The sequence below is a fragment of the Streptopelia decaocto genome (assembly GCF_964273445.1).
Source record: "Streptopelia decaocto genome assembly, chromosome: 4".
NCBI lineage: Eukaryota > Metazoa > Chordata > Aves > Columbiformes > Columbidae > Streptopelia > Streptopelia decaocto.
The window spans coordinates 23,425,797-23,440,078 of record NC_138658.1 but is presented as its reverse complement, the minus strand read 5'-3'; the positions used below and the strand labels follow the sequence as shown (position 1 = coordinate 23,440,078).

At 39.5% G+C, this 14,282-nt stretch overlaps 1 protein-coding gene across 6 annotated transcripts in view; it reads left to right on the top strand.

Annotated features, from left to right (window-relative positions):
• The window catches only part of WDFY3 (WD repeat and FYVE domain containing 3), a 170,269-nt gene that overhangs the window by 125,147 nt on the left and 30,840 nt on the right, over positions 1-14,282 (top strand). For all 6 annotated transcript variants that reach the window (XM_082050896.1, XM_082050897.1, XM_082050895.1 and 3 more), the window contains 9 exons: positions 1,242-1,421; positions 3,763-3,996; positions 5,990-6,089; positions 7,676-7,836; positions 8,379-8,608; positions 9,425-9,534; positions 10,361-10,543; positions 12,430-12,587; positions 14,053-14,130. In XM_082050896.1, the coding sequence (XP_081907022.1) occupies positions 1,242-1,421; positions 3,763-3,996; positions 5,990-6,089; positions 7,676-7,836; positions 8,379-8,608; positions 9,425-9,534; positions 10,361-10,543; positions 12,430-12,587; positions 14,053-14,130 (1,434 nt within the window). The remainder of the gene's footprint in view (positions 1-1,241; positions 1,422-3,762; positions 3,997-5,989; positions 6,090-7,675; positions 7,837-8,378; positions 8,609-9,424; positions 9,535-10,360; positions 10,544-12,429; positions 12,588-14,052; positions 14,131-14,282) is intronic.

Below are 14,282 nucleotides of genomic sequence, written 5' to 3'. Positions count from 1 at the left end.
GACCTGCTGTGGTACATGTTCCTGTTGTCATGTGTTCTGTCTCTTGCTGTTGACATGTCCTGTGTTTGGTCCTCACCTGTTGGGACATGTTTGTAACATGTTCAGAGGCATGTGCTGTCTCTTGCCTGGCTGCCTTGTGCTGTACCAGCAGGTGTATGTTCAGATGTGTTATCACGTTTTGGGTTTACATGAGTCAGTCATAACTAACATGTTTTGAATTGTCACATGTTAGGAATCATAGAGTCATTTTGGTCAGAAAAGACCTTTAAGACCATAGAGGCCATCCATTGGCCTGATGCTGCCTCCAAGTCCATCTCTAAACCATGTTCCTGAGAACATGTGTTTTATTTTATGTGTTGTCATGTGTTGTAAACATGGTTGGTCTCCTGTTTGTGACATGCCTAGACACAGGTTACTGTCGTGTTAGGCTGCTGTGTGTTATTGCTGTGGTTTCGTTAGTGTTCAGTCGTGTCTGTCTACGTTTAATCATGTGGTTGCAATTTGTACCAGCCTGTTGCATCATTACATGTCCTGTTGCCATATTTGTCATGTTCAGCCACAGATTACTCATGCATTTACAATAATGTGACATGCTGTTGCGGCAGTCACATGTTTGTGATGGCTTGGACACGTTCTGTTGTTACCTGTTGCAGGCATATGGTTTGGACATGTGGTTTTTGTGTTTGTTAGAAATTGGTGGCTTGTTCATTTTTCACACATTCCGGAGAAAAGATCAACCGTGTGTTTGGTCACATGTTGAATCAGGTGTTCATTGTATGGTGACATGATGAGATGGTTCTGTCAAATTGGGCCAGGTTTGTCACACATTGGTGACTTGCTTGAACACATTTTCTGTTACTTGTTATATCAGGTATTAGGTCATGTTTGGACAACGTGTCTTCAGTCATGTATTCTTGACATGTGTTTGGTCATGTGTTCTGACAAGTGCTCCAACACACATTTGACATGTTCTGGACTTTTTTTGACACTTGGTCGTGTGATTGGCCCCACATTCAGTTGCTTATTTCTGCTCTGCTTGAACTCAAGTGCTTATCCACATGGTGGATCCCATTGGCGCAATCTTGGATCACGTGTCACGATCACATGTTTCCTTGCATGCTTGACAGTGTGTTTGTTGGCAGATTTGACCCTACAGCTCCTCTTCCCGCAGCCCCTTTCTGAAATGAGCATTCTTCGATTAGTGCCATCTGTGCTAATGTGCTGTTTGTTTTTCAACCCAGCCTTGGCAGTCGGAGGAAGAAGGCTCTTGGCTTCGGGAATATCCTGTCACTTTGATGCAGTTCTTTCGGTATTTGTATCACAACGTGCCGGACCTCGTTTCCTTGTGGATGAGTCCAGAGTTCCTTTGTGCGCTGGCAGCGACAGTGTTTCCTTTCAACATCCGACCTTACTCTGAGATGGTAGGAAATCCAACCCGTTAGCTGTTTCGTTTTTCCCCTGAACGTTATTTTTGAGGATTTAATTAATAGTCATACAAAGATAGAGCTCTACTTACCATGCAGAAATAATAGTTCTAAAGACTGGGTTGGACGTTTTGTGCTTGGGTTTTGGAACTGAGGGAAGTGCTTGTTCAACTGAAGGGCAGTTGCTATGCAATGACATCCGAAACATCATTTTAGGGGAAATGTACGCTCTTTATTTGTTTGCTGCTGGACCAGCTTTTTCACTCATATGAACAACATTAGCTCAGATTTACAAAAGCAACAGAGACTGAGTCAGCCGATGCTTTCAGCTCTCTGCTCTGGAGGATGTGATAAAATCTAAAACTTCTTTTTCCTCCCACTTCCCAGTTTCTTTTGTGGTTTAACCACAAAACAGTGTTCTTGTATTACCTCGAACTACTGAGTTCAAGCCAGGAGAGGCTGTGACTTCAGTTTCGCTTGCATTGCTGCCTTAACCAGACCTATTGCAGAACATTAGTTGATAGAAGTATTCTTGGAGCTAAGTATCATTTACAAATTATACAGTTTCACAGAATCACAGAATGTTAGGGATTGGAAGGGACCTCGAAAGATCATCCAGTCCAGTCCCCCTGCCAGAGCAGGAACACCCAGATGAGGTTACACAGGAAGGTGTCCAAACAGGTCTTGAATGCCTCCAGAGTAGAAGACTCCACAACCTCCCTGGGCAGCCTGTTCCAGTGTTCTGTCACCCTCACTGAGAAGAAGTTTCTTCTCAAATTTAAGTGGAACCTCCCGTGTTCCAATTTGCACCCATTACCCCTTGTCCTATCATTGGTTGTCACTGAGAAGAGCCTGGCTCCATCCTCGTGACACTCACCCTTTATATATTTGTAAACATTAATGAGGTCACCCCTCAGTCTCCTAGAATATGAACGGAAGGGAAACAAACAGTTATTGTTAACCAACATCTAAAAGTAATTTTACTAAGAGCATGGAAGGATAATTAGGCTACAGGCTGGCAAATGATAGAACTAGGCGGAGTGTGATAAAATACTTCAGAAAATACTTACTGGTAGCATGCCATCTTTTTGTCCTCAGTAAAAATAGATCAGTTTTTTAAAGGTGTGTGCTGATGAGTCTCTCATGAAGGTCATTTATTTTGCTTTTAAGTATAACTTGCACTTGAAGTAGATGCTAGGAGCACTCTAAAAAAAAAAAAAAAAAAAGAACAAAAGTGTGCCACTTACAAACTGGTAATGCTGATATGGCATTCACCTCTATAGAGCTTTTAGAGGAGCCTTCTGTCTCTGAGCAGGTTTTGCTTTAACTACTAGGTCCCTTGAAAGTTTGCGTAGCTGCCTTAACAGCTTGAGGGCTCTCAGGACTCCAGATCTGTTTGGTCCTCCAGCATTTCTCTCTGCCCAAATGTGTTGGACTAATCAGTCCCCCTGTAGCCCAAATTCATCTTTGAGAGAAAATTCTTAACTGACCTATCGGCCCTTCTGAGATTGTGATTAAAACCAGAAGGACTACATGTTTGGGTTTCTCTTCATTCCCTGGGAAAGCTCTTCTGCTGAAGCAGACTAAATGTTCAAAATGCGTGATTACTTAAAATGTGATTTGGTGACATGATAAGCCTGGTGAGGGTGGTCATGCTGGCTCCTCTTGCATTTGGAGGAGGATGTTATGTAAAAACAGTCACTCTTGTAGTCTTTTGGATTTAGCAGTTTTCATTACTGCATGTGGCTTTGTTGCAGTCCTTCTTAAGGGCAAGGCCCTCAAAGGTTCTTGTTTGTCAGAAACAGGAAAACTATAGTGAGATAGATATAGATTTTTTTTTTTTTAAGAGATTTTAGGGAAGTGGCTTACCTATAATGTATCATATTAAACAAACAAAAGGTTCAGTTCCTTTTTTGTTTTCTGTCACATAAGCTTGGTAGCCTTTTTTAGTTGTCTTCTGTCTTGATTTTACTTCAAGTGCCTTAGTTGATAATGCTTTTGAAAGTTTTCTTTTTTTGCAATGAGAAAATTTATTTTTGCAAAGTATGTAGAAATTGCAGTAGCAGTTCTTCTATCTAAATGAATATGAAATGAGATCTCTAGCTCACACCAGTGTTCACTGATTGATTTTTGCCTTGGGAATCCAAAGCTAGAATTTGTGTGTTTCTCCTGTTGTATATTAGGGAATTGGTCCTCAACAGAATAATCTTACAGAAAGGCTTCTTAAGAAGTAAAATGTGAAGTGAATAGCTTTATAAAGACAAGTAAGTAATAGAGTAGTGAAAAGACTTCTGTTAATTTGCTGACCTCTAGAGTTTTAACATGCTGTTTTTCACAGGTCACTGATCTTGATGATGAAGTTGGGTCTCCAGCTGAAGAGTTTAAAGCCTTTGCAGCAGATTCTGGCATGAACAGGAGCCAATCAGAATACTGCAATGTCGGCACTAAGACATACCTAACCAACCATCCTGCCAAGAAGTTTGTGTTTGACTTCATGCGTGTGATGATTATTGATAACTTGTGTCTCACACCAGCCAGCAAACAGACTCCGTTGGTAGATCTTCTGCTAGAGGTAAAGTTTCTTTAAGCTTTTGGTTTTTGGGTTTTTAAATTTTTTTTTTTTTTTTTTTTAAACTTTATTCTGACACATTTTTACTCTGGAATGGTTTCCTCTATTTACATTTTGAAGTTAGAGGAATGATGGCATGGGAATGCAGTAGAATCCTGGAAATGGTTGTGAAATAAGAAACAAAAAAAGAGCAACACTAGTGTCACGTAAATAGTAGTTTGCTCACCTTTCTTTAACAGCTTGGAAGACCTAAGAAAGCACATGCAGAGGGTTTATCTCAGCCTTCCTTTGAGAATGTTTTCTGGACTTCTCCTCTCTCATCCCCCTCCCCCAGCATTTGTGTATATCTGTGACCATCTCAGATGCCTGAGCTGACAGACTGCATGCTGGTTAACTGGCTTTTTTCTTGCTGTGTTCTTTTCTGCCCTCCACACCACAGACCTACAACTGCTTTTGTTCTTGGTCTCCTTAACTTTCATTTGGCCAGTCAAATGGCTCTGTTAGTTGCTAAGCATGCTGTGTCAATGTTTTATTTCTATTCAGTGCTCACTTTAGAGCAGCCATAATCTTGTTTTGTCACCTTAGCCAATATTTCCTTTTGTCTGGAAACAGAGGTAGTGGATCACAACACTCAATGTTCAACAGTGCAGCAGGAGAAGTTGTGACTTTCTTGAAGTTTTATTTTTGTGGAGTGTGATTTATTTCTTAACCATCCTTCAGGCTATGACAGCTGTATTGGTTTTGTTGAAAACATAAAATCCCTGCAAATCCCTTCAGAAATATTAAGTCTTCCAGTTTAGTTACATCAGATTAAAAGAAGTGGCAGGACATATGGTGCCTTTGCTATTAAAAAAAAAAAATAAAAATCACAAAATAACTACGTTATCTTCCGGTAAATTATCTTTGTTAAGTTTGTGACAAAGGAAGCATCCTTCTGTTAACTGTGAGGCAGAGGATGAGGAGTTCAGCTGCTGTTTAACTGCCTACGCCTTCTTCACACAATGTGTTTTGAAATGTTCGATTCACATCAATTCACATTGTCCCTTGACATACCTCTTTCTTACCTCATCTACATGTTGCAGAGTCTTCCATTTCTTCAACAGCTGCAGGAATTTTGGACCATGCTTGTGTACTTCCTAATGAATTTCCTGGGGCAGTTGGGCCTCTCTGCAGTCACAAAATAAAAAATGAATTGTCAAGAGATGCTTTTATATACAAACACCGGGAAGCATATTTGAGGCCATGTTCACTTGGTTGCAGTGGCTTTACTGCTGTTTTAATCTGTAATCACTCATCAATGTTAATTACTGGCCCCTTAGTGTATTCAGAGGACTGGGTATGTGTGCACTGCTAAACTGCTGAGGGGGAAGACAAAGCAGGTTCACTTCACATTATGTCGGTTTCTAGGACTGTTTAAGTCGATCAGTTAGGCATGATTATGTATCCATTGAACAACATAAGGTGATAAAGTCCTTCAAAGCACAAAGGAAATTAGAAGGGTTTAGCACATCCATCTATTATACGACTATACCAAGGCTGCTGTAGTAGTATGCAGAACCCCACACAGAAGCGATGATCAACTTAGGTGTTTGACCTGTCCCATTTACTTTTTTTTGGGGGGGGTTGTTTTTTTTTTACGGAAGGAGGTGACTATGTAGACAGAGATCATCACAAGTCAACCATGTGTTTAGTTAGAAGTTTGTGCACCTTTTTGGAATGTGTTATTTTCCAGTTCCTATTATGGCAGTAGGTGGGTTTACTGGGTTTAAATAGGGGTAATGTCATCTCTGTAAGAGTGCATACAGATGTATACTTGACATGCATTCTCTTAAATTTTTAGATAAAACCAAGGCTTTTTACTGGAGGTAGAATGTTAAGAGGAAAAATATTGTTTATGAAAGCGGAAAAAAGAAATTCAGCTAGAAAACCATCCTCCCACCCTCTTTTTGCTAACTCAGAGATAGTCATTATCTTAAGATTGTATTTCTTTTATCAGGCTTCCCCTGAAAGATCGACACGAACACAGCAGAAGGAGTTTCAGACATATGTTTTGGATGGAGTGATGGACCACTTACTTGCAGCTGATGTTTTATTGGGTAATATAGAGAAGTTTAATTATCAATCTGTTGATTTGAGCAAAAGATTTTGATTATTTAACTTTTTCTTTATTAGCATCATCTTTTGTTACAATTTTATTGTCTTTATCTTTTTTCCTTCCCTTTCCTTTGATGTGTAAATGGTGTTACTGTTATCATGCTTTCCCTTACTATCTCAATTGTGCCAAAGCTATTAAATAGGTTACTAAAAAAAAGTATATGGGATGAATGTTTTGGAAGTGTAAACCAGACAAATTGCAATCACATCAGAAGGAATTGAAACTGGATCTTACATCGTCTTTTGCCATTATTGCATAGGTAGAAGATCTGGAGCTATTATAAATTTATTATGAGCGGGCACTTGGTTTTTAAAAGTTAGTTTTGTTTCCATTTCCTTCTGCTGCAGTTTTATTGTGAATGCAGCACCTGAGAAAAAGCCTCTGGGATTAGCACTCCGTTGGATCCCGTTAATAAACGGACAGGAAAAGAACGAGAAGCTTGCAACCTGGATGTCAGTGGGGTGGGCTGTCCCACTAAAGCATGAGTTTAGATGATTATGAGATGACCTGTAGGAATATCACTGCTCAGGTGCCCAGCTGGATTTCACGATGGCCTGCTGGACTTCCCAGGAGCTCTCGGTTTGCTCTGTCCCCATCCCAGATGTCACAGCAGCATGTGTTTCTGTTCAGATGTGCTTAGAAGTCTCCCCACTTCTTGCTACAGCGATGATTTGTCTTTGGGTGTAGTGCATTCATAAAATGAATCAAGAATCATGTTATATGAAGCTTTGGGTCAGGTTCTCAGATGAACCACCTGCCCTTACATCTGTGCAGCCCAGGAGGAGAACTTTGCTTTCTCTGGGCATTCTTTCTTCAAGGTTTTGTTCAGCTTCCTCCAGGTATGGTGCTATCAGTTGCTTCACATACAGGCAGGGCAGCAAGTCAATAAATGTAGGTGAACTTCCAACAAAATCAACACCACTGATGTTTTTTGGATTTGTTGTTGCGGTGGGGTTTTTTTTGGTTTTGTTTTGTTATGGAAGCACTTGCGCTTTTCAAGCTTCTCTTAATACAGCTGGACTGACAGATGTACACACAGACATGTGCAGCTGATGCCTATTGACTCTAAGTTTTACTGAGCAAAGCAGAGAGAGGGAGAAGTGATGTTGGTTGCTATCACTTGTCATCTCAAGGTGTTTGGAAAAGCAAAACACTAATTTAAAAAAGCTACAGATGGCTCTACTCTCATACATCTCCAGTTGAAAGGAAAGACCGTACATAAACATGATGCCTCAGGCTCCAGTTGAAAGGAAAGGCCGCACGTAAACATGATGCTTCAGGATCGCCAAAGTACCATTTCTTCTGGCCTCTTAGCCTGCTGGTTCCCCCTTTTGTGGCCTTTGTCACTGCCAATTTCAAATGTTCAAATTATCAAAGTTCATTGTAGGGAAGCCACAAGGCTTTGTCTGTTTGTTTGACTGAGTCTTTTTCTCTTTTACAAAAGTCTAGAAAGCACAGACTAGTGTAATTGTATTTATGCAGATCTTTTTTGGTAAGTGAAGAAAACTGTGTTTTGCTGTTATCTAGGTGAAGATGCATCTCTGCCTATAACGAGTGGAGGAAGCTACCAAGTGCTGGTGAACAACGTGTTTTATTTTACACAGCGTGTGGTGGATAAGCTTTGGCAGGGCATGTTCAACAAAGAATCCAAACTTCTGGTGGACTTCATAATCCAGCTCATTGCACAGGTAGCAGTGTTGTTCTGTTAGCCTGCTTGCCAAAACATTTTTGCAGGTTACATTAAAATCCAGGGAGTGATGTCAGTCACTAAGCCACCTGCATGTCAGGTCAGCATAGAAGGATGCTTTTCTTCCCCAGGCTTTCTCTCTTTTTACTGAGCTTCCCTAGCACATCTGATCAGCAGTAAAAACTGCTTTCAGATGATGTTATTTTTTAGAAATCCCCCAAAATAAACAACAAAAGTTACCTCACATGATTTTTTGGAAGCTTCCTAAATTTACATCAACATTTTTGGGAAGCTTCCTCATGCATTTTTATTGGAGATTATTAAAAGACTTTGTTGTTAATAATCAGCAATGTCTATATAGATGTTAAAATTATGTGTATCATCATGTATTGAAGTCATTTTAGTCCTTGAAATTCTTGGAATTGGTACTTTTAGTAAACTACCAACTTTGAAAAATGAGCATGGGTCAATTCAGGGGAAGATTATCTGCCAGTAAATTGATTTTTCTGCTACTATCTGTTCTTTTTTTTTCCTTCACATCAGTCAAAAAGAAGATCTCAGGGACTATCACTGGATGCTATTTACCACTGCCTGAACAGGACCATCTTGTATCAGTTCTCAAGGGCACACAAAACGGTTCCTCAGCAAGTGGCTCTCCTTGATTCGCTGAGGGTCCTTACTGTGAACAGAAACTTGATTTTGGGACCTGGAAATCATGATCAAGAGTTCATCAGCTGCCTAGCTCACTGCTTGATTAATCTGCACGTGGGAAGGTAAATATCTCAGCTGGAACTTCATTCCAGAACCAGGTCTGTGAAGTATTAAAATCACCTGTTCTCTCTCAGCAATGATGCCCTATGAATCCCATGAAATGCAAGCAAGCTTAAGTGATTTGTTTTGAAACAAAACCAGGTTTGAAGACCCCAGATATACAGAACAGTTTCGTACCTCTTTTTGCAAAGGTATTTTAAAATACTGACCTGGGTGCTCATCTAACCATTTTGTTGTTGTGCTTTGGTAATTTGAAATGTTTTCAAGGTAGAAAGAAACACTGGTGTTAAGTAATTAATAATGAAAGGGATCTGTCACTAGATTTATTGTCTGTTGAATAATTTCATATAAATTCTGTAGCTTAGTACTTGGATGTACAGCATTGAATAAGTCCAGTCAAGCATTTAATCAGATGCCAGTGACAAATGCTGTAGACACCAACTTTTCTGCATTGCTACAAACGCCCACCTGGCTTTTTTGTTTTATTTTTCCAAAAAGACATACAATTTGTTTCATTCAAAGACACTTAGGAAGCATCAGCAGCAGAAACCCTCATGTTCTTTGTTTATGGCCTCAGCTGTTTTGTGTTTCTGCAAATACCACCGTCTTCCTCCAGTGACATCAGCGTCCATGACGCGTGATTTTTCATAAGCCTTTAGTTTAGCTTGTGACTGCAGGTTTGCCAGAATTCAAGTGGACAGAAGTGAAGATACATTGCTGTAGTGTCACATATTAATCCTTGCGATACTGTCACAGGGAATCAAACACTTTAGCTTGTATTTTTTTCTAGTTGTTGTTAATTTGTTGTGTATTTGTAGCAATGTTGATGGGTTTGGATTGGAAGCAGAAGCCAGGATGACAACTTGGCACATAATGATCCCCTCTGATATAGAACCAGATGGAGTCTACAATCAAGATGTCAGTGAAGGTAATCTGTGAGTCACAGATGTCTGCTAATGTCACTTCTGTATTGTCATCACTAATCTTTTATCCCAGTTACTTTTAGGGCTGTGTGTATATTAAAATAGATAAAAAATAGATAAAATCACTTAAAAATTCCAAGACAGACATATCCAGGATAAGTTACTGTTTTATTAAAATAGAGAGAGCTCTTCATTGTTTTCTGGACATGCACCAGAATTAGAAATACTGGTTTATATGCAGTGAGTTGAATGCAATAGAAATGGGTCATTTTAAGTGTGCACAATGCTTTTGTATCAGCTGGATCTTACGTGAGCATAGCTATGAAATTATTGGTATAAGGTGTAAAATTATTATTCAGTGCCATCCTCAGGATCTTTCACTCAAAGGAAATTTATGAACTAGCTGTGGAAGAAGGGATTCAGTGATGGGTTTTTTTTTACATATAAATATATTCAGTATTTATGTGGGTGTGTACTTATGTAAAATATTAAAGCATAATATATGGAAGTATGTTTGTATATAGGCATATATTTCTATAAGAGTTTTTTTTATCTCATTTTGTTGATAGATGGATGTGGGAGAAGGATCGCAACTAATCAGAGCCAGTGTTTCAGATTCAGAGAAAAACATACCAAAATTAATTGTTTGATACTTTCTGATAGCATATAAATGGTAAAAAGAGGCAGTCTGGTCAAAGATATTTCACAAGTTATGCAAGAGGGCAAGAAACTAGAGTATAATGGCAGAAATTCTTCAGTTCACTACTGTAAACTTACCGATTCTATAAGCACCATAGAGACCTTGCTGTTTGTGATGATGTACTTATGCAGGTCGCCAGCTTCTTTTAAAGGCCATAAACAGAGTGTGGACAGAGCTAATCCATAGTAAAAAACAGGTTCTGGAAGAAGCTTTCAAAGTGACATTGCCTGTCAATGATCGTGGTCAAGTGGATATAACTGTTGCAAGACCTTTTATTGAGGAAGCAAGTTTAAAGTGTTGGCAGAATCATTTGGGTAAGTGTAACTGAAAATTTACCTGTCCTGAATGGTAGATTTTCCTGAAGTGAACCATATGCACTGGATGTTTTAATACAGGCTGAGATTTTGTGTGGCAGTAAATGCTCTAAGCTGGCAGCACTGAACGTATCTCATTCAGAAACTCTGCCATGGGTAGGATATATGTACACTGTGCCGTGTGTAGGATATACCTACACTGTGCTGCACACAGGGCCTTTATTCAATGCTTTTGGTGATCTCAGTAGTGTCCTGTGTGCATGAGCATGCACCAAGTAGCATATTGTGGATTATGGTGATGGAGTCATTTAGCACCTTCCCATGAACACTTGGCTCAGGGTGACCTGTATTACCTTTCTTGGGATCGGATGTGCCAGGCAGAGAGGGGGGAACCCTTCCTGAACATGTCTGGGTGCAGCCTGCAAACACTCGTTCTGGTGATCCGGTTGCAAATGTGTGACTGAGCAGCCCTTCTCTAGCAGCAGTGACTCCCTGACTTCTCCTTCTTTGCTGGGAAATTTCCTGTTCAGCATAGGAAGGAGCTTTGCAGGAAAAGGGCCTGGGAATCCCAGTGGACAGCAAGTTAAGCATGAGTTAGCTGTGTGCCCATGTAATGAAGGCCAACTGTTGCTGGACTGAATTAGTGAGAGCTTAGACAATAGATATAAAATTCCAGGGACATGACTCCTTTGACAACTACATGGCTCTGAAGGTATTGAGATTAACCCGGATGTACAGAAAGTGCTTTTGGAAACTTGGAATACTTGTTTTTGTGGTTTCTGTGTTTCTAGATCTGCTTTCTCCCTGTTTCTCATGTTTGTTCGAGTTTCCAGTATGTCACTGATAGTTGGTATATTTTCAGAAATGTTTTTACTAGAGTGAAGGATCTTTGGAGACATTATTGTTATAAAAAAGTAGTAGTGCTTTTAAAAGAAGACAGCTTAGAGAAGGAATAATTAGAGAAACAGTGAGGAATGTGAGCATGCACTTTCTGACTCAAAGGTAACTGATGCACAGTATGATTCATTAGCTGAATATTGGGAGAACTACAAACTGTTGAAAGAGTTGAACTGAGCTTTGACATTTTTTTTTTTTACTTCAGTCTTGAATTAAGCACAGTAGTGTTGCAGATTTGACTATCAGCCAGGATGGCTGTATGTGCACAAAAAGATGCAGTAGGCCCACCTGGCTTCTCTGCTCAAAACAGCATACTTTGCTGCCAGATTGTTTAGTGGGGTCATGTTTTAGGTTGTTTTTGGGTACAGAGATTGCATCTCAGCTGTTTGAGGGTTTTTGAGGTGTTGTTTGTTTTGCTTTGGTTTGGTTTGAGGGGGGAGCAGGTGCTACTATGTACTGTTTATGACAAAAGTTTTATAAATTTTATCTTTGTAACTGTTTTGAGAAAAAAAACTATTTCTCCAGATGCTGTCTTCTGTCTTGGGAATGCCCACTTGTTCTTTAAGAGATGCAATTCAGCAAAATTAAAATTGGCAGGAGTGGAGGGGAGGCTAGGTGATGATTTTATTATACCTAACTGGTTTTCACCTCTTCAGATGAGGACAGAATTCATAGCTCATGGGCCCTAATAATCGACAGAAGGAGTAACAAATTTTCAAAATGCAAGCAATTCCTAAATTTCATCTGGAGATCTTTCTTCACATAAGTCATGAATGTTTGACGTAAATGTGAATGCTGCTGACTGCTCTTAAAAGACACAAACCAACCCCAAAACCAACCAACCAAAAAACCACACATACACAAAGCCCAGCCCCCAAACAGCCACCTTTTTGAAGCGGCAGAAAAGGTTATTCTACTAAAAAAAAAAAGGCGGTGGGGGTGGGGGGAACCCTAAAAAACACCCCTAACAATTTATCTTTGATTTTCAGCTCATGAGAAGAAATGCATCAGTAGAGGGGAGGCTTTGGTTCCAGCCACGCAGTCAAAACTTTCACGAGTTAGCAGTGGCTTCGGCCTCTCTAAACTGACTGGTTCCAGGAGAAACCGCAAGGAGAGTGGGCTCAACAAACACAACCTCTCTACGCAGGTAATTTTTATCCATTACTAACATGCAATCTAAAATCCAGCAATATATGTGCAGGGTTTGCAGTAAATATCCCAATGTAAGGAGTCCTGCTGGGTGTACAGTGGTGTCTGGTGTTTGGTTTTCCCCTTTTTGAATATCCAGACTGGGCATCTTGCTCCTGCGTGTCCTAATCTAGTAGGAGCATCTGCATATCTGCAAGATTAAGCCAAGAGTTAAGCTCTTTGTCGTTGGCAAGTCTGTTCAGTTGGTTTTGGTTACATATATACTTTATTGCTTTGCTGTCTGGATCTTAAATTCAAATTACAATACCGCCCTGAAATGGAAGCTGTGAGACAGGTGCTTGTCCTTTTCTTCATTCTACACCCAAGATTATATGAATCACAAAAACCTTTAAATTAACATTTTATATATCATAACTAAACAAACGCTGCTTTGCTCTATTTTTATTGTACTACAGAGAGGAGTTCAGCAAAACAATATGTACTGGTAGAACTGGACATTCACTTTAGAAACCTGCCTGCTTAAAAATAAAAATTAAAAAAGAGAGCAGCGTAGCACAGCAGTGGTAGAGCTGTGTGCTCTCAGTAGGACAGTACTTGGTAGTGCATTGCAGGCAATTTGTATAAAATATTTGAGGCATTGAAAACAAAGGAAAGAAGGGTTTGAAAGTTTTGAAGGATTGAATTCTTATTGTAATTAGCATTTGAAACAGTGGGGAGATGTAGGGCTGAAGAGGGCAGGTGGATTCCTGCCACAAGGTAATTTATAACTGCTGGGTACTGGGAGTTAATTGTGACCTGTGAAAAAAAAAAACAAACCCTGCTTCCAGTTCTTTTACTGATCTGAAAATTATTCAGTGGCTTTGTTTAAAGACAAAAAAAAAAAAAAAAAAGGAATTCCTGGTGTTCTTGGTTATTTTCCTGGTGGCCAGGCATACACATTAAAATATTAATAAAAAGGAAGAAACTCATAAACTGAGCTGACAAGGAACCATTTCTGTCTGTTACCAGTAGAGGGAGCATGAAGTGAAAACAGGTGTATTGAGGCATGGAGTGGAGTGCTTCAGGATTTCCAACAAACTAGGCAGCACCCACGAAATGTTACTCAAAATGAAATAGGGAAAAGTAATAGTATTTGTCAGTTAGTGCCAATCTTTAGCTGTTTGGGACTGTTCTGAACTTTTAGTCACATGCTTGGAATATTTTCCAAATGTTTGCCAGTTTCTTTTAAAGGGTATCCCCATACATGAATTTACTGCCTTTAAAAAAAAGAATAATAAAAACACAAACAAAGCCTTAAATACTGTTGCATGCATTAGTTTTAAATTCATCATCTAAGTAATTTTTTTTAAGAAACTGTCCCTTTTGAGCAAGTTAGCAAGGGTGATGTGTTCATAGGCTTTTCATTCAATTCAAGCCTGCTTTTATGAAGTGTCATTCTGTCTGTCCTTTTATCTTTGTATTAGGAAATTTCCCAGTGGATGTTCACTCACATTGCAGTGGTTCGGGACCTGGTTGATATGCAGTATAAGGAATATCAGGAGGTATGGTTCAGAGGATTAGTTGCCTGACACTGGTATTTTGACCTGTTAGATTATACTGATGCTGTTTCTCAGTACAGGGCTTGTAAAATATTATGATGTCATCAGTAAATTCTTGTATATTTACATAAAGATATTATTTTAAGGGATTTTTT